This window comes from Cyclopterus lumpus, chromosome 14 (assembly GCF_009769545.1).
Source record: "Cyclopterus lumpus isolate fCycLum1 chromosome 14, fCycLum1.pri, whole genome shotgun sequence".
Taxonomy (NCBI): Eukaryota; Metazoa; Chordata; class Actinopteri; order Perciformes; family Cyclopteridae; genus Cyclopterus; species Cyclopterus lumpus.
In genome coordinates this window covers 9788188-9809059 of record NC_046979.1, presented here as the reverse complement: position 1 = coordinate 9809059, position 20872 = coordinate 9788188, and the positions used below count along the sequence as shown (strand labels likewise).

The window sequence follows — 20872 nt, the reverse complement described above, 5'->3', positions numbered from 1 at the left end:
GTGAGCCCTCATAACCAAACTTCTTTTTTTCTGTTTAGCAACCTTTTTAAATGTTTTCATCCCAAATCGCAGGTGTTACCAAGAGGGAAATATCTGTGTTGTGTTTGAGCCTCAGGGAGAAACTGTTCCCTTCTCAGCAAGATGGTTTTACTCTCTGTAGTCTGTTTTGGCACCTGATGGGGTGAAATCCTTGTGCTTTTCTTGAGCAAATGACGGTCGTTTTTTTCTCAGCTTAGAGCCTCTGGCTTCCTGAAGTACACAGAGGTCTTTTTGTGTCACCTCTGCACTGCTTTTCTTGGTAAGAAATTCACCCTTTGTCCTTACGCCTTATTCCTAACACCAGACTCCTTATAACAGTACCGCATGACTCCGATCAGTGTCCCGTCTGTAACCTGAGGTATTACTCTCACCACTCGTAGCTGTGAACGTTGCTTTTCCCACATTGTATGCCTTTGTGCAAAATTATAGATAGTCCTTTTTGTTTACTATATATAGCCTTTTTCTGTTCAAGTAACTATCTGCATGTTGTTCTTGTCTGCAATGATATCAAACTGTTACTAAATGTCCAAATCAAATGACCCAGTGAGTCATTATGCAGCGCATCCATCGGGTGCATTTCACACTAAGAATAGCAAAGGCACACATTCCCTCACCCTTTTCCTGATAATAAGGTATGCATGTTGAGCATTTTCCCTCGCAGCTGATTGGAGCGGGCTTTGCTGACATTCATGTGCTCGCTTTTCAGGTCAGTGAGCTTTGAGTGTGGATGAGGTTGAAACGATGTTCCTATGAGGACACTCTGAGCAAAGCTGTATACGTTAGTGAGCCATTAGTGAAGATATTACATGTTTGTCCCATCTCTTTACTTTCCCCTTTCCCTTATATCATCTTCTTCCTCATTTAACAATTTAAATGATGTAAATCCTTTAATATGTGCTCACATCTTATCCATCTACAAACTGCCACAATATTTAAAAAAAACATGCAGGATATAATTCACAATATACACATATCTCATCTTTATTGATTAAATAAGAAACAGAACAACACTGATGAGACTATACACAGAGATATTGTTCTCATCTGAGTACAATTAGGATAAGGGCGTGCCATTGTACGAGAGAGATCTCATCTCAGCATCCTCTCTGTCTCGCTCACAACGTCCACAGAGCCATTAATAATGGCTGCTTCACTGGCAGGAGATATTCCACTCCTCCCTCAAAACCAGTCTCTCCCAGAGTTCACAGTGAGATCTAATCATGTTACATATGAGCAGGCGGACACGCAGGCGCCGCACAGTTCAACATTTTGTGCAAAAATGAATGAACATTTTTCTTTTGCTACATACATCCAAAGATAGGTGTGGAATGTAAATTTGGTTGTTGCATTCGTTTATAGAGCTCCTGCTGTTCTTCTCCAAACATAAATAAAAAGGGACTTGTTATTTATCAAAGAGACTTGCTGGAAAGAAAGACCAAAAAAGATTTGACAGTTCCTACAAAAAGTGGGAGTAACAAAAAGTACTGTAGAAAAGATTTTGAGAGTCTGTCCGAAAAAAGCACCCTTAATCAAAAAGGCACTCGCCCATGTTGTGTGTGTGTGACTGTGTACTCGGAAGACCTCTTTTCTTGCTTATCCTTAGTCACCGATGCTGCTGTGTGTTCAGGTGTGACCCCGAACCTTTCCTGAGTGCATGTCCAGTTGCCTCAGCACCAAAGAGCCCGGCTTGTTGCTTCGGCTCCTTGCGGAGATGTTTTGTGCTTGAGTGGTCAGCCTCCTTGACTCTGTTACAGTTGCTTATGGGGTTGTGAAGCCAAGAATAATACAGTGTAGAAAAAGAGTCGTCATTAAGTTGTGTTTGAGAGAGAGAGAGAAAAAAAAAAGTTGCAAAGCCATAATCTGTATCATTGAATGATTCAAGTCCATTTATTTATTTTCTTATCTGAGAGCTCCCACCTGCAGCTGCAGGTTTGTTCCCAGCCCTGCGGACAGGAACCTTGGACACAGGTATCTTGGTGCGAGAGGGCTGAGGGATATGGGAGGCAGTGTGAGACTGTGCGCCGTGCTTCACAGGGATCTTTGAGTCACGCGGTAAACTGGTGAGGACTTTTGGCTGATGAAGCTGCTGACTCTCCTCCTGGGTGTGTTTTGAGGCGGGCATGATAGCCTCAACATCACTGAGTTTATCTTTGATCCCTGTATCATGTGAGTGGAAATGGGGCCTCTCTTCTTCTAGCACAGGAGTTGGTGGGTCCCGGCTCACTTCATCATCAACATGATGACTGTCCCGGACAGGTGGCTTGCCTGCTCTGCCCCCTCCAACTACAGGTATTTTGCTTAGTCCAGATGCCTTTACTTGTGGTATCCTTCTTTCTCTGGAGTGGCCCTGGAGACTTGTTCGTAACTCATTATGCAGTTCTTCTGACAGCATGGTGTGGGCCCCCAGGGCACCTGTGCTACTTGGACTAATCAGTTGCTCATCGACTGATGCCTGTCCACTTCCTCTCATTTTAGCAGAGGCTGGGCCCTCACTCAACCAGGCTGCAGGAGTAGAAGGAGGAGAAGTGACGGGGCAAGGGGCAGGGGACTGTGCAGGAGGGGCTTTAGATTGAGATACTGTGATCTGAGTAGGAGGGTCTTTAGATACAGAAACTGGGATGGGAACAAGGGCAGGAAGGCCAGTAGATATACAAATTGGGATCTGAGCAGGAGCTGGAGGGGCTTTAGACTGAGAAACTTGCATTTTAACATGAGCAGGCAGATCATTAGACGCATGAATTGGGATTTGAGCAGTGACAGGAAGAACTTTAGACTGAGAAACTTGCATTTTAACAGGAGCTGGCAGATCATTAGACACATGAGCTGGTATCTGAGCAGTGACAGGAGGGACTTTAGACTGAGAAACTTGCATTTGAGCAGGTGGATCTTTAGATACAGAAATTGGGAATTGAGCAGGCGCAGGAGGGGCTTTAGATTGAGAGACTGGGATCTGAGTCTGAGCAGGAGGTGTTGGGAATGCTGAAATAACAACAGCATGAGTGGTGGGGGCTGGGGCCGGTGTGGGAACAGGGACCATCTTATCTAAAGAGACTGGTGCAGGAATAAGTTTAGTAATGGGAGGAATCTTATCTAATGAAAAGGAATATGGAGTCGGGACAGATGCAGAGCAGGGTTGGGTCCTAGTCGGGGTAGGGGAATGATACTTATCGGGAGCACTCACAAGGGAGGGAGGGGTCTTATTTAAGTCCATTGGGCTCGAGATGAGTGTAGGTTTGGAGAGGGCCGCAGATACCAAGCCTGAGGGCGTAGTTGATGTGGGAACCGTTGTCACCTTAGAGGGGAGAACCGGTGTGGAAAAGGAGGGTTTGGTTGTAATAGCAGAGGGTGGTGATACTATCACTGGGGGTTTAGATTCTCCTGCAGCTGAACTTAGGGAAGGTTTGTAGAAAGTGGAAGGCTGCAGCTTCAAATAGCTCGCTGAATCCAATTTAGCAGACAGAGGTTGAGTAAAAGCAACAGGGGTGGGGGAGCTATGGGTTACTGGTGGAGGTTTAGTTGATACTGGGGTTGGAGTAGCTACAGAGATAGGTTTACTTACTGAGGTAATAACTTGAGGAGGTGCTGCATCCTCTGAAGCAAGTTTTCTAGCCATACAGGTAAGAGTTGGACTAATGGAAGGAGCCTTGACTACAGTGGCCGGTGTGTTCGGTGGAGCTGTGGTAGCAGTAAAGGTGGAGCTCAGTGTGGATTTAATTGTCACCGAAGGGAGAGATATTATTGGGGCTGAAAAGTTTGTTGATGTTAAAGGGGCAGTTGAGGGTTTTGTTGCGATAGGAGTCGCTTTAATTGTAATGCCAGCAGAAGGCTTAGAGTCTGTGAGCTGAGTAGAGTCCGAGCTCAGTTTGACTGAGTGATAGGTTAAAGTGGAAGATTTGGTGAAAGTCGTGATGGTGGGGCTCGGCTTGGCAATGGGAGATGAGGTTGTCGTTGCCTGGGTTGAGGCTGTTGTGGGGACGGCTACAGGAGAGGGTTTTGCCGTAGTGGCAGTGCCGATAGAGAAAGAGGTCAGTGGAGTTGAGATGATGGGTTTGGAGAAGACAGATGTGGATAATGCCGTGAAGTCAGTCCCCACACCACCGATGGGACTGCTGGCTTTCCCCCACTCTGCCTCCACATCAGCCATGATGTCTCCCCCCCCTGTAATTGAGTCAAAGGTCAGGAGAGAGGAGATGTCTGCCAGCAAGCAGCTCAGGCTGTTATCCCCGGGTACCAAGGGTGGTTCAGATGTGGGTAAAGGTGGCACATGCTCATTACTTCTACTCACATTGCCTGCCGTCACCTGAGTTGAGGTGTCTGAGGGGGACGTGGCTGCACTGTCCTGTGCCGTAAAGCTCTTGTCAGACACCCAGCTCTCAATCTCAAGGCTGGCCAGAGAGCGAGGATGGGATTTGGGGGTAAGGGGGAGGTCCTCTTTGATGATTTCCACACTGTTGGTGAGTGAGGACATGAGAAGTGGGCTCGGAGGGGCTTCTTCCTCTTTATCTTTTGATCGGAACTTAACGCTGCTGAAGAGACCCTTCAGCCCACGACGTTGCCGACCCGCGGGCTGGGACACTGTGCGGACTCTGCGATCCCCTGTTCCTCTCCGGCCAGCCCTCAGCAACGACAGGAAGCTGAGGGACTTGGCTGAGCTGGCTGAAGAAATGGAGGCACGAGCTGGAGCGGCAGCCAGCACACCATCTTCATCGAGTAGCTCCCCCTCAGCCTGCTCCCTCTCTCCTTGACTCACCTCCAGTCCGTTTTCCTTGTCTTGCTCCTGCTCTGAATCTGGTGATAATCCATCTATGGTGTTGCTCCTGATAACAGGTGACTTGTTGTTGCCATCCCCTTTGCTTCGTAAAGAAAATATGTTACCTGGCTTGCGTTTGCCAAACAGCTTGAATCCTTTTCGGATTTTTCCCCTCGACTGGGATTCACAAGGCGGGGAGTCCATGTTATCCGTTTGTACATCCATCTTCTCTCTGTTTCAGCCCTTTCTCTGTATCCTCCAGTTTCTCACTGCAGTTATTCTTCCCCAGCCAGAGGAGTGAGTTATATCCAGCTCTTATCTCTACCGTCGTCCGTAGCCTTGCTTTACCTCTGTTGCTCTTGGTGCGTTTCTTTATCAGCAGTCTGTATCCCTCCCTCTGTCTATCTTTCCCATCCAGCCCTTTCTCCTCTACTTCTCCCTTGAAAGCCCCTCCCCTTTGCCTCGTTTTTGCCTGGCTGCTCTCCCTGGTTGCCATAGCAACTGAGGGGCTAAGCAGCTTTCGTCAGCAATGCGGAGCCAGGGGCAGTCATCAGCCCAGCCGAAAACAGAGCTTTCCCTTCCTCGCTCTCGTCCTCTCTGTCTGATGACTCTGTTTACATAACAGCGGAGACAAATACTCCATTAATAGGGCCAAATTATGAATTATGAATGATCTGGCTTTACATAAACATTTAATCCAGATTAATGCGATGTACCTTTATGTGCAGCCTAATAATCTGTTCACGGAACAGATTTGCTTTTATTCACATCGAGTGTGTCGCAGCAAAAAAATTATGAAAGATAAGAATATTGCAATTTTATAAATAGTTATAACAGTAAAGTGCAATTCTCTATCCTATTCAAGTTTGGGAGATAAATAACATATTGATCTCTGAACAATAATTAATTGCTTAATACTGAAAAAAACTAATTTTAATAATAATGCTGGAAAAAAATATTTTTAACAGATAGTAGAGAACTTTTAAAAACAAAATGAAGCTCAACTGTTGATGTTGTTTCTATTATATAATCAGATACAAGTGATCAATCATGTGAGAGTGCGTCACCTTTTAAAAACCTTAACAGAGTCAACAGCAGTCCTGAAGACAACCAAGCCTTTGAGAATGATTAGATAATTGTAAATTAATGAATAGATTCAAGAAAAACAAATCTATCAAAGGAAAATATGTCATTGAGCTATATTGAGTATGACAGTGTTTATATGGTCTCTCTTATTGTCTGGTCTTGCCAATAATATTATGTGTACATTTTCATTTGAGCCATGTTTAAATTATAGCATTCAGGTGCAATCCTCTAGTTGATACAGTGGTCAAGACATTATTTATTTTCACCTGTTCCAGATGATTGATGTGACAAAACATTGGTGAGAATCTTATTTCTGTCTGTAATACAGATTACTTGAGAATTTAGTCTAAATTGGTTTATGTTTCATGTTGGTGTAATGTTGGCACAGACATTTATAAATAACTTTGATTGCTACTTTTAAATTAAGAAACTGTAAAACTCAAATGTGTTGTATTTAAAATGTTTTGTTGAATTGAAAACAAATAATCAATATAAATGAATCACGAGTTTAGTCGTGTGTCGTGTGGTTTGGGGTGGAACAAGCACACCCTCTAGCGGTTGCTATAGAAACAACATGTGGTAGAGTTCGGCTGTGAAATGAACACTGAGTCTGTAAATAAAGCTGAAAGGAGGAGAGCTAGGTGGCTCTTCCTCAAGACATTCTGTACTGGGGAATTAGCTCAAATGGTAGAGTGCTTGCTTAGCATGGGAGAAGTAGTGGTATCGATTCCCGCATTCTCCAGGTGACTTTGGTTACTTCTGTGCACATGATGAGTGCAAAAAGAAGATTTATAACTCAATGAACTTCTTGCAATGGTTGAACTGAAGACAGCAACCATAGTTTCCTTCCCCCGAGACTTGTAGAATATGATCACTTTTGTTTACCAAATAATTAGTGGACAAAGAAGATATTCAGAAATGTTGCTGTTTTAATGCAGCATTGTGTAATCTTTCGAGTAGAAACTTGTAGTTTTCACATGTAAACAGCATTTATTTGTTCAGTCTTGAGGATATGGGCCCTATTTCTCGTACCTGGCTAATGTGGTTAGCGGGATAATTTTCCGGATGAGACTACACAAGCCAGGGTTTTCGGTTCCTCGAACCAAGTTTGGCGAAATCACCATAGCAACACATCCAACAATTTGAACCTGCTCCAGCTCAGGCTCAATCAGTCTAGCTCAAGGGTGGGCAAACTACGGCCCGCGGGCCGGATCCGGACCATTGGGCGTTTTGATCCGGCCCGCCGAGTATTATGAATTATAAATCATAGTAAAGACCGCTGTAACGCTTTGTACCCTTGGGGCTGCGTGTGCACGCTCCTGCAGCAGAACACGGCAGGTTAAGAGCGCCGTCACGCTTTCTGCTGCAGGAGAGCGCGCACACAAACAGCCCAAAAGAGCGGAAAGCTCACCGTAATGTACCGCATACCACTGGAAAGCACCGCTTCTTAGTGTTCACAATCCTTTGGAATTACGTCGTAAAGCGTTAACTTTCGAAGAGTTCCGGTAATTTGAATTTGGCATGTCACTTTCTGTCGCTGGAGACGGGGTTCGTACTACAAGAGTTTTAGAGTTGTACAATTAACTGAAAACTGCACCCAGAGTATTTTTCCACGGCATAAGCCCATAGGCGGTCTTAACATAGAGGCATAGGTAGGCGGCTGCTTGGGGCCCCATACCAGTGGTCGTAGTAGGGGGCCCCCAACCAACCTCAAAAAGAAAAAAAAAGAAAAAGACCCTTATCATCATGAACGCTTTAAAAGCATGGTCAATTGTATTAATATTCTTAAGAAATACGTTGAAACGTTGAAGTAGTAGTTAAAATGTCCAGTTCATGGTTATCTGTCGTGTCCCTACACCCCCTACTTTCACCATGAGATGGACTAGTCCGTACCGGTGCGCGGCGCGAAAGATAAACACAGTGACAGGAGGACTGGAAATTACAGAGAGACGATTCAGAAGACAAGAATAAAAGCAAAAATGAAACGAAGTTATCCAAGCAGCTCAATTAAAAGAAATAAAAGAAAAGACGCCGATAAATATTTAGAAACGCTGCCAAAGATGACACACTTTTTACGGCTACTGGGGATACAGGCAGGAACGCCCACAGCGTTGAACACGCCACTACAGCAGCAGCTAGCTGTGAAGTGGCGCTAGGTGAGGATAACGACGTTACCCAAGACGATGAAGAGGACCGCCCACCGTCACCCACAGTGTTATTGACGACGTTGACAACGATGATGTCGATGATGGGGCTTTGGTGAGTCAACTGCCTAGTTCTGCTAATAGCAATAGTTCTGCTAATAGCCCTGGAGTAAGATTGGTATGAACATGATGAGAAAGACAAAACAAATGCATGAGGAGGAAGAAAGGGAGGACGAGAGTAAGGGACAGAGACAAAAGCAGATGGAACACTCAGCACTCTAACACAGTCATAAAGAAGAACAGGAGAAAAGCTGAAAAAGGAGAGGAAGAGAAAGAGTAAAAACAGGCATGGAGGAAGAGAAACATGAGGGAGAGAAAGGAAGGGACAGACACAAAAGAGAGAAGGTAATCATTTATCAATGCAAAAAATAATATTTCTTAATCCCAATGATGGACTGCTGTTGTTTTTTGTTATCCTCTCACTTCACGATAGAAGAAAGAAGCTAATTTTGTTCATAGACCATATTAATAGTTGGTGACAATGTTTTTTATTATTACTATCATTATTATTTTACAGGTACAGCTCCTACATCTGCGTATCATGTTGGTGTGAAGACCTGTAAGAAAATGTCAACAAGTAGGACTCTGTGTCAGAAGCGTGTGATGTGGAGAACAATCTCTCTCTCTCAAGCAATCACTCGCTCACTCACTCACACACACACAATAAACAGTGCTGGTTTTCCTGGCATTTTGGCAAAGACAGGTGTTATCTGAAACTTTATTCTCTGTTCGGTTCCATCGTGACTATTAGTTTGTGTAGTGCTACACTTTGTGTGTTCTCTGCTTTCCATCTTCATTTGTGAGTGTATGCAGGGTTTAAAGGGGAAGGTTTTTTTTTTCCTCTCCAACCTTTGCTTCCCTGTAGATTAGCTTTACCTGCCTATCCACCATTCAGTCGGTAAAATCTTTTTCGTTCTTTTAAAATCGGATGGGGGGAGGGGCCCCATAATACCTTCGCCTTGGGCCCCCAATTTGCTAAATCCGCCACTGATGAAGCCCACGGGACACACCACCACTGTATCCCAAAGATTACGTCACGAGGGACGCTAGTAGGAATACCCCATTAGGACGTTGTGTTTCCGTTTTCACGTTATCCTGCTAGCGTTTCATTTTCAACCAAATCCATTGGACTAACTATTATGCATGTTAATGGCTAATTAATCACAGGGGTTTTGGTGCGTTTCTTGTCTAACCATTTTTTTATTCTACGTTCTCATGCAAGCGTTTTGTATTTATGGATTTCCGTTGCAAGCTCGGGATCCCTTTTTGCAGCTTTTGACCGAATGGGGGTATCCCTACGTACGTTTCCGTGTTCACGTTATCCTGCTAGCGTTTCATTTTCAACCAAATCCATTGGACTAACTATTATGCAGGTGAGTCTGGAAGGTGAAATTCGCTGTTTGTTGAAGGGTTTCAAATCCCAACCCCGGCAGGATTGAGATTTATGATATTCATAATAAAAGTGCATCTATTCCCCCGATATTGATTTGAAAACAAGAGTTTGAAAACAAAATGTATGAAAAAAGCCAAGTTTTATTTAAATGAATGAGGACAAGATATAAAAACACCAGTCTGTAATGTATAATATAATATAAAATCACATATAATACAACAATATAACAGCACACACAATAATAAAATAAACATATTAGACAACTATATACAAGAGTATTGTCCAGTGTCAGGTGATAATCAACGAAAGAGTTACTTCTTTCGCCTGTTCTCCAACCACTGCTCCTTTGAAACAGTCTCTACCGAGGGGCAGTAAATTACCCCCTTGTATTGACTGTGCCCAGTCTCTACAGTCCTGAACTGCCCGCATTTTTTGCATGTGTTGTGTAGTACTTTTCTCGTAAGCTTTCTGCGGGCCAGGGGCAGGAGCAAGCCTCTGAGGGACCGAGGGTGAAGCGGGGAACAACTACCTTGTGGCATGGGATGGGAGAAGGAAAGGTTGCTGTCGAATCACCAGCTGAGGGGCCACGGATGGAGGAGGAAAGAGCTGCCGCTCCGACTTCCTCTTTAATTTTGCCTGTCCGACAGTGCTGCTGGACATATAGGTGTGCCGGGCTCGGCACGGTGGGTGTTGATGCTGGTGGGTGAGTGGCACAAATAAGAGAGTGATCTGCCAGGGACATGTGACTCCGCATATTTAACCATTGTATGACCACTGAATTGTCCTGCTTCTTCACCCTCTTATTGTGCCACTGCACCAGGGTGGTATGGCTCACGTCTACCAGCTGCAAGGTGGTCTGCTGCATAACTGTCCCGTTGTCCAGAATGCACTGCCTGACTTTTTCTATAGTCATCAAGGATCAGCACCCATTTGGACACCGCCCCAGCCACCTTCTTCTTGGGACTACGGTGTATGAGACACAGCCTGATGAATACCTCTCTATCAGGCAGCAGCAATCAGGCCACTGTGCAAGTGGGCCAGTGGTGGTAAGGCTGTGCCTCTTGACACTATCCAACCCTGGAGTGAAGTCCTGCTTATTTTCGGGAACTTGAACCTCCCCGTGTCCAGCCGACTCAAAGTGGTTGGGTGTTGGTGTCTGATGGTAGATGAGGGCCGGGACAGGGGGCAGCTTCAAATCTGGCCGCAGTTTGCCAGAGGGAAAGAGGGTGTTAGAAATCATTTTACTCGGCAACCAGAATGAAACTGCAGTCCCAGCAGCGGCTAGCTGAACTCCTCCAGACTCACCCTGTGACGACAGCAACAAATAATAATTAGGTGTATGCATAAATAAAGGCTACACAACAAATGACTTACAATAAAGCAAGACCAATACAGTAAGCTGCACAGTACTCACAGCATCTTCTGCAATGCCGTAGTTTCCCAGCTGGGCTGGGTATCCTCACAGAGGATTGAGGAGGAGGAAGAAGAAGAGGAGCAGGGCTGCTGGGTTCCTCACAGAGGATATAAAAAGAGGAGAAGGGCTGGGGGTCCTCCTAGCCACTAATTGTGGCTTTAGTGAGGCAGACTGTGACCCACCAAAGAAGAACCAGAGTTAATTTGAAGATGCAACACATACACAATAATTAATTCTAAACTTGAATTACTAAAACATCTATTCACCATTGACACATTTAGAGTGGGTCGCAGAAAGGGCCGCGCTAAGTCTGAGGCAACGGACTGTGGAATAGCAGCTGAGCCGGTGTGCTGAAGCCACGGACTGTGGAACAACAGCAGAAGATTTTAACAGCAACAGCATTACAGCATTGTAACAGACATGCAATGCAAGATGAACAATAAAGAGACTTCATTCTTAAACAGATCACCATAACGCCGTGGAATCTGCAATTACAGGCCATGGGGGCATTTCTCAATCTGAAATGGTAAGAATTGACATTTAGCCTGGAGTGAGTCACTCAGTGTACTACGTCTCACTCACTCACACACACACACACAATAAACAGTGCTGGTTTTCCTGGCATTTTGGCAAAGACAGATGTTATCTGAAACTTTATTCTCTGTTCGGTTCCATCGTGACTATTAGTTTGTGTAGTGCTACACTTTGTGTGTTCTCTGCTTTCCATCTTCATTTTGGAGTATGCAGGGTTTAAAGGGGAAGGTTTTTTTTTTTCCTCTCCAACCTTTACTTCCCTGTAGATTAGCTTTACCTGCCTATCCACCATTCAGTCGGTTAAAATCTTTTTTCGTTCTTTTAAAGATCGGATGGGGGGGAGGGGCCCCATACATACCTTCGCCTTGGGCCCCCCAATTTGCTAAATCCGCCACTGATGAAGCCCACGGGACTACACCACCCTGGACAACACTGTATCCCAAAGATTACGTCACACGAGGGACGCTAGTAGGAATACCCCCATTAGGACGAATGGGGGTATCCCTACGTGTGTTTCCAGTGTTCACGTTATCCTGCTAGCGTTTCATTTTCAACCAAATCCATTGGACTAACTATTATGCATGTTAATGGCTAATTAATCACAGGGTTTTGGTGCGTTTCTTGTCTAACCATTTTTTTTATTCTACGTTCTCATGCAAGCGTTTTGTATTTATGGGATTTCCGTTGCAAGCTCGGGATCCCTTTTGCAGCTTTTGACCGAATGGGGGTATCCCTACGTACGTTTCCGTGTTCACGTTATCCTGCTAGCGTTTCATTTTCAACCAAATCCATTGGACTAACTATTATGCAGGTGAGTCTGGAAGGTGAAATTCGCTGTTTGTTGAAGGGTTTCAAATCCCAACCCCGGCAGGATTGAGATTTATGATATTCATAATAAAAGTGCATCTATTTCCCCCGATATTGATTTGAAAACAAGAGTTTGAAAACAAAATGTATGAAAAAGCCAAGTTTTATTTAAATGAATGAGGACAAGATATAAAAACACCAGTCTGTAATGTATAATATAATATAAAATCACATATAATACAACAATATAACAGCACACACAATAATAAAATAAACATATTAGACAACTATATACAAGAGTATTGTCCAGTGTCAGGTGATAATCAACGAAAGAGTTACTTCTTTCGCCTGTTTCTCCAACCACTGCTCCTTTGAAACAGTCCTCTACCGAGGGGCAGTAAATTACCCCCTTGTATTGACTGTGCCCAGTCTCTACAGTCCTGAACTGCCCCGCATTTTTTGCATGTGTTGTGTAGTACTTTTCTCGTAAGCTTTCTGCGGGCAGGGGCAGGAGCAAGCCTCTGAGGGACCGAGGGTGAAGCGGGGAACAACTACCTTGTGGCATGGGATGGGAGAAGGAAAGGTTGCTGTCGAATCACCAGCTGAGGGGCCACGGATGGAGGAGGAAAGAGCTGCCGCTCCGACTTCCTCTTTAATTTTGCCTGTCCGACAGTGCTGCTGGACATATAGGTGTGCCGGGCTCGGCACGGTGGGTGTTGATGCTGGTGGGTGAGTGGCACAAATAAGAGAGTGATCTGCCAGGGACATGTGACTCCGCATATTTAACCATTGTATGACCACTGAATTGTCCTGCTTCTTCACCCTCTTATTGTGCCACTGCACCAGGGTGGTATGGCTCACGTCTACCAGCTGCAAGGTGGTCTGCTGCATAACTGTCCCGTTGTCCAGAATGCACTGCCTGACTTTTCTATAGTCATCAAGGATCAGCACCCATTTGGACACCGCCCCAGCCACCTTCTTCTTGGGACTACGGTGTATGAGACACAGCCTGATGAATACCTCTCTATCAGGCAGCAGCAATCAGGCCACTGTGCAAGTGGGCCAGTGGTGGTAAGGCTGTGCCTCTTGACACTATCCAACCCTGGAGTGAAGTCCTGCTTATTTTCGGGAACTTGAACCTCCCCGTGTCCAGCCGACTCAAAAGTGGTTGGGTGTTGGTGTCTGATGGTAGATGAGGGCCGGGACAGGGGGCAGCTTCAAATCTGGCCGCAGTTTGCCAGAGGGAAAGAGGGTGTTAGAAATCATTTTACTCGGCAACCAGAATGAAACTGCAGTCCCAGCAGCGGCTAGCTGAACTCCTCCAGACTCACCCTGTGACGACAGCAACAAATAATAATTAGGTGTATGCATAAATAAAGGCTACACAACAAATGACTTACAATAAAGCAAGACCAATACAGTAAGCTGCACAGTACTCACAGCATCTTCTGCAATGCCGTAGTTTCCCAGCTGGGCTGGGTATCCTCACAGAGGATTGAGGAGGAGGAAGAAGAAGAGGAGCAGGGCTGCTGGGTTCCTCACAGAGGATATAAAAAGAGGAGAAGGGCTGGGGGTCCTCCTAGCCACTAATTGTGGCTTTAGTGAGGCAGACTGTGACCCACCAAAGAAGAACCAGAGTTAATTTGAAGATGCAACACATACACAATAATTAATTCTAAACTTGAATTACTAAAACATCTATTCACCATTGACACATTTAGAGTGGGTCGCAGAAAAGGCCGCGCTAAGTCTGAGGCAACGGACTGTGGAATAGCAGCTGAGCCGGTGCTGAAGCCACGGACTGTGGAACAACAGCAGAAGATTTTAACAGCAACAGCATTACAGCATTGTAACAGACATGCAATGCAAGATGAACAATAAAGAGACTTCATTCTTAAACAGATCACCATAACGCCGTGGAATCTGCAATTACAGGCCATGGGGGCATTTCTCAATCTGAAATGGTAAGAATTGACATTTAGCCTGGAGTGAGTCACTCAGTGTACTACGTCTCACTCACTCACACACACACACAATAAAGTGCTGGTTTTCCTGGCATTTTGGCAAAGACAGATGTTATCTGAAACTTTATTCTCTGTTCGGTTCCATCGTGACTATTAGTTTGTGTAGTGCTACACTTTGTGTGTTCTCTGCTTTCCATCTTCATTTTGGAGTATGCAGGGTTTAAAGGGGAAGGTTTTTTTTTTCCTCTCCAACCTTTACTTCCCTGTAGATTAGCTTTACCTGCCTATCCACCATTCAGTCGGTAAAATCTTTTTTCGTTCTTTTAAAGATCGGATGGGGGGGAGGGGCCCCATACATACCTTCGCCTTGGGCCCCCAATTTGCTAAATCCGCCACTGATGAAGCCCACGGGACTACACCACCCTGGACAACACTGTATCCCAAAGATTTCGTCACACGAGGGACGCTAGTAGGAATACCCCATTAGGACGAATGGGGGTATCCCTACGTGTTTTCCGTGTTCACGTTATCCTGCTAGCGTTTCATTTTCAACCAAATCCATTGGACTAACTATTATGCATGTTAATGGCTAATTAATCACAGGGGTTTTTGGTGCGTTTCTTGTCTAACCATTTTTTTAATTCTATGTTCTCATGCAAGCATTTTGTATTTATGGGATTTCCGTTAGTGCAAGCTCGGGATCCCTTTTGCAGCTTTTGACCGAATGGGGTATCCCTACGTACGTTTCCGTGTTCACGTTATCCTGCTAGCGTTTCATTTTCAACCAAATCCATTGGACTAACTATTATGCAGGTGAGTCTGGAGGGTGAAATTCGTTGTTTGTTGAAGGGTTTCAAATCCCAACCCCGGCAGGATTGAGATTTATGATATTCATAATAAAAGTGCATCTATTCCCCGATATTGATTTGAAAACAAAATGTATGAGAAAAGCAAAGTTTTATTTAAATGAATGAGGACAAGATATAAAAACACAGTCTGTAAAGTATAATATAATTAAAATAATAATAATATAATATAAAATCACATATAATACAACAATATAACAGCACACACAATAATAAATAAACATATTAGACAACTATATACAAGAGTAATGTCCAGTGTCAGGTGATAATCAACGAAAGAGTTACTTCTTTCGCCTGTTCTCCAACCACTGCTCCTTTGAAACAGTCTCTACCGAGGGTAGTAAATTACCCCCTTGTATTGACTGCCAGTCTCTACAGTCCTGAACTGCCCGCATTTTTTGCATAAATAAAATAAATAAATAAAAGATAAATGTATACTCGAAATAATTGTGTTAATAATATCACTTACCCAACACGAGAAGGAACAAGACGAGGAAACATTTCAATATATTGCCAAGAGTGTTGCTACGTCTTGGCTCGATAACTGTTGTCCTGTCAGTTATTTTGATCACCGTCAGTTCATTATACGTCATTTCTCGTTGCCCATCAGTGCTGGAACAGTCTGTAGTTGTAATACACTGTTCCTTGACTGTAGTTAAAACACGTCTTTTAGTGTTGGATGCAACTATAATGTCTGTCCTGTAGATGGAGTTGAAATGTGTTGATTCTTCGGTTTTAGTAAACTTCTCCAGTTGTTCTTGGTTGTCCATCAACTCATAATTCAGTTCCTCCTGGTGAACTGGAGGTATTTTGTTCTGTTTTCGTCTCTGAAAAACCCTAAAAGATTGACATATTTTAGAAAAGACTCATTCATGTGAAGATGTATAGAATGCTAACCTCACAACATACAACAAACTTACCTGAACAATCTCTCCTTATAGGAAACAGTTGGACTTCCATCCGCATTGTAATAGCCTGCTTGCAGCAGGCGAAGACTTCTTCTCAACATGACAAAAAAAGGTTAAATGTGTTGCTTAATAAAAAGTAATGATCCTGGGAAGTCTGGAAGGTGAAATTGGTTGTTTGTTGAAGGTTATATATTAGGACGAATGGGGGGTATACCTATACGTGTGTTTCCGTGTTCACGTTATCCTGCTAGCGTTTCATTTTCAACCAAATCCATTGGACTAACTATTATGCATGTTAATGGCTAATTAATCACAGGGGTTTTTTGGTGCGTTTCTTGTCTCACCATTTTTTTTATTCTACGTTCTCATGCAAGCAAATTTGTATTTATGGGATTTCCGTTGCAAGCTCGGGATCCCTTTTGCAGCTTTTGACCGAATGGGGTATCCCTACGTACGTTTCCGTGTTCACGTTATCCTGCTAGCGTTTCATTTTCAACCAAATCCATTGGACTAACTATTATGCAGGTGAGTCTGGAAGGTGAAATTCGCTGTTTGTTGAAGGGTTTCAATCCCAACCCCGGCAGGATTGAGATTTATGATATTCATAATAAAAGTGCATCTATTCCCCCGATATTGATTTGAAAACAAGAGTTTGAAAACAAAATGTATGAAAAAAAGCCAAGTTTTATTTAATGAATGAGGACAAGATATAAAAACACCCAGTCTGTAATGTATAATATAATATAAAATCACATATAATACAACAATATAACAGCACACACAATAATAAAATAAACATATTAGACAACTATATACAAGAGTATTGTCCAGTGTCAGGTGATAATCAACGAAAGAGTTACTTCTTTCGCCTGTTCTCCAACCACTGCTCCTTTGAAACAGTCTCTACCGAGGGGCAGTAAATTACCCCCTTGTATTGACTGTGCCCAGTCTCTACAGTCCTGAACTGCCCGCATTTTTTGCATGTGTTTGTGTAGTACTTTTCTCGTAAGCTTTCTGCGGGCAGGGGCAGGAGCAAGCCTCTGAGGGACCGAGGGTGAAGCGGGGAACAACTACCTTGTGGCATGGGATGGGAGAAGGAAAGGTTGCTGTCGAATCACCAGCTGAGGGGCCCACGGATGGAGGAGGAAAGAGCTGCCGCTCCGACTTCCTCTTTAATTTTGCCTGTCCGACAGTGCTGCTGGACATATAGGTGTGCCGGCTCGGCACGGTGGGTGTTGATGCTGGTGGGTGAGTGGCACAAATAAGAGAGTGATCTGCCAGGGACATGTGACTCCGCATATTTAACCATTGTATGACCACTGAATTGTCCCTGCTTCTTCACCCTCTTATTGTGCCACTGCACCAGGGTGGTATGGCTCACGTCTACCAGCTGCAAGGTGGTCTGCTGCATAACTGTCCCGTTGTCCAGAATGCACTGCCTGACTTTTCTATAGTCATCAAGGATCAGCACCCATTTGGACACCGGCCCCAGCCACCTTCTTCTTGGGACTACGGTGTATGAGACACAGCCTGATGAATACCTCTCTATCAGGCAGCAGCAATCAGGCCACTGTGCAAGTGGCCAGTGGTGGTAAGGCTGTGCCTCTTGACACTATCCAACCCTGGAGTGAAGTCCTGCTTATTTTCGGAACTTGAACCTCCCCGTGTCCAGCCGACTCAAAAGTGGTTGGGTGTTGGTGTCTGATGGTAGATGAGGGCCGGGACAGGGGGCAGCTTCAAATCTGGCCGCAGTTTGCCAGAGGGAAAGAGGGTGTTAGAAATCATTTTACTCGGCAACCAGAATGAAACTGCAGTCCCAGCAGCGGCTAGCTGAACTCCTCCAGACTCACCCTGTGACGACAGCAACAAATAATAATTAGGTGTATGCATAATAAAGGCTACACAACAAATGACTTACAATAAAGCAAGACCAATACAGTAAGCTGCACAGTACTCACAGCATCTTCTGCAATGCCGTAGTTTCCAGCTGGGCTGGGTATCCTCACAGAGGATTGAGGAGGAGGAAGAAGAAGAGGAGCAGGGCTGCTGGGTTCCTCACAGAGGATATAAAAAGAGGAGAAGGGCTGGGGGTCCTCCTAGCCACTAATTGTGGCTTTAGTGAGGCAGACTGTGACCCCACCAAAGAAGAACCAGAGTTAATTTGAAGATGCAACACATACACAATAATTAATTCTAAACTTGAATTACTAAAACATCTATTCACCATTGACACATTTAGAGTGGGTCGCAGAAAAGGCCGCGCTAAGTCTGCGGCAACGGACTGTGGAATAGCAGCTGAGCCGGTGCTGAAGCCACGGACTGTGGAACAACAGCAGAAGATTTTAACAGCAACAGCATTACAGCATTGTAACAGACATGCAATGCAAGATGAACAATAAAGAGACTTCATTCTTAAACAGATCACCATAACGCCGTGGAATCTGCAATTACAGGCCATGGGGGCATTTCTCAATCTGAAATGGTAAGAATTGATATTTAGCCTGGAGTGAAGTCACTCATGTGTACTACGTCTGATTGACATTATCTGCAGGATCATATTTCATATGTGTAACAAGTGCATGGCATACTAGTGACACTAATATGTAATAGGTAATTATTTGTGTTATACCGTACCTGCTGATAGAGGGTGTGGCCACTTCTTCTGCCTTGGGGGCTGGTCTATTGCCTCCTCCAGAAGGCCAAACCCCAGAGCTGGCAAACGCCCTCAGCCTTGCCATCCACTCCTTATCGCTCATGGCCTTGTGGCTCTTTGGTGTTGTGCTCTAAAGATAACATGTAAATAATAATAATAGCTAAATATAGCCATAACCATTGTGTGCTGAACAAGTGCATACTTATGAGTACAGTAACACAGACACAGCAACTGTTAGTTAAGCAAACTACACTGATAACATGTCATTTGTTTAGACATGGTATTTACACATGTAATCATATCAATACATACAGTATATATGTATACACATTATTCACAATTATACTGTGTAATTACACTTTGTTTATAATAAGTCTATCAGTCGTTAAATATCAGTAATAAACTATGATTAGTTGTCATGCTTGCGCGACCACTGACTGCTATATCGTTGCTCCAACACATGTTATTACATGTAGTTAAAAGCTTCTAGCTCGGAGTGTTCGCTCGCTATGCGTGTAACGTAATATGACATCCGGATGAAGAAAGAAGTTAACAACATAGATGTAACATGTACAAGTATATACACATGTACAAGTATATACATACTTAAACATGTACAAGCCTACATGCATGTACAAGCATACACACATGTACAAGTATATACACATGGACAAGCATACACGCATGTACAAGCATACACACATGTACAAGTAAATACACATGTACAAGTATATACACATGGACAAGCATACACACACAAATGTATACACTGTATAAGTATATACATAAATGTACATGTATATAACATATATGTATATACACATGTATCAGAATCAGGTTTAATTGGCCAAGTAAGTTTGCACAAACAAGGAATTTGACTTGGTAAGGTGACTCTCAGTGTGCTTACACAAAATATACAACACAATACAATAAACAATACAATACAATACAGTATACAAATATACAACTTAATACAAATATACAACACAATACAATACAGTATACAAATATACAACTTAATACAAATATACAACACAATATACAATACAATACAATACAAACAAACAGTGCAATGGACTAAGGAGTTTAAGAGTATGTACAGGGCGGAATGGCTATATACAGTGGCTGTGGAATGTTGCACAGCAGTAGTGCAAGAAGAAGTGGAGAGTGCGAGTGTATACATACATGTACAAGTATATACACCTATACATGTATATACACTTATACATGTACAGTATATACACTTATACATGTACAAGTATATACACATACATGTACACACATGTACAAGAATACACACATGTACAAGTATATACACATACACATGTACAAGTATACAAGTGGCCGAAATGAGCTTCCTCCGTAGGGTGGCCGGGCTCAGCCTTAGAGATAGGGTAAGGAGCTCGGACATCAGGGGGGAGCTTGGAGTCGAGTCGCTGCTCCTTCGTTTTGAAAGGAGTCAGCTGAGGTGGTTCGGGCATCTAGTCAGGATGCCTCCTGGACGCCTCCCATTAGAGGTTTTCCGGGCACGTCCAACTGGTAGGAGGCCCCGGGGAAGACCGAGGACACGCTGGAGCGATTATATCTCCCGGCTGGCCTTGGAACGCCTCGGGATCCCCAGAATGAGCTGGAAAGTGTTGCGGGTGAGAGGGAGGCCTGGGTCGGCCTGCTGAACCTGCTGCCACCGCGACCCGACCCCCGTATAAGGGGGTGATAATGGATGGATGGATGGATGTACAAGTATATACACAGATACACATGCACAAGTATATACACGCATACACGCATGGACAAGCATACACGCATGTACCAGCATACACACATGTAATAGGATAGACACATGTACAAGCATACACACACAAATGTACAAGGATATACACATGTACAAGCATACACACACAAATGTACAAGGATATACACATGTACAAGCATACACACACAAATGAACATGCGTATACACTGTATAAGTATATACAAACATTTTCATACACGTATAATTATATACACATGTATACATACATGTACAAGTATATACACATATAAGTATATACACATATATAAGTATATACACCTATACATGTACAAGTATATACACCTATACATGTACAAGTATATACACGTATAAGTATATACATGCAGGCACGTGCACAGATCGACCCCTAGTGGTGCTCATGTCCAGGATGAGAAAAGTGCCCCTTCTGCTGGAGCCCAATTTTTTCTTCATTCATCAGTATTTAAGAATAACAATGACTCT

At 43.8% G+C, this 20872-nt stretch overlaps 1 protein-coding gene across 1 annotated transcript; it reads right to left on the bottom strand.

The window, feature by feature from the left end:
* Positions 1 to 1004: 1004 nt before the first annotated feature.
* Positions 1005 to 7446, bottom strand: si:ch211-244c8.4 (APC membrane recruitment protein 2). Its single transcript, XM_034550249.1, has 2 exons — positions 7287 to 7446; positions 1005 to 5399 (listed from the first exon to the last, which is right to left on the bottom strand). The coding sequence occupies exon 2, from the start codon at positions 5012 to 5014 to the stop codon at positions 1931 to 1933; it is 3084 nt and encodes a 1027-aa protein (XP_034406140.1). The 5' UTR covers positions 5015 to 5399; positions 7287 to 7446; the 3' UTR covers positions 1005 to 1930.
* Between the last annotated feature and the right edge of the window lie 13426 nt (positions 7447 to 20872).

Bases quoted from the DNA above. Each gene is read 5' to 3' on its own strand.
- si:ch211-244c8.4 (XM_034550249.1), bottom strand. From the start codon at position 5,014: ATGGATGTACAAACGGATAACATGGACTCCCCGCCTTGTGAATCCCAG.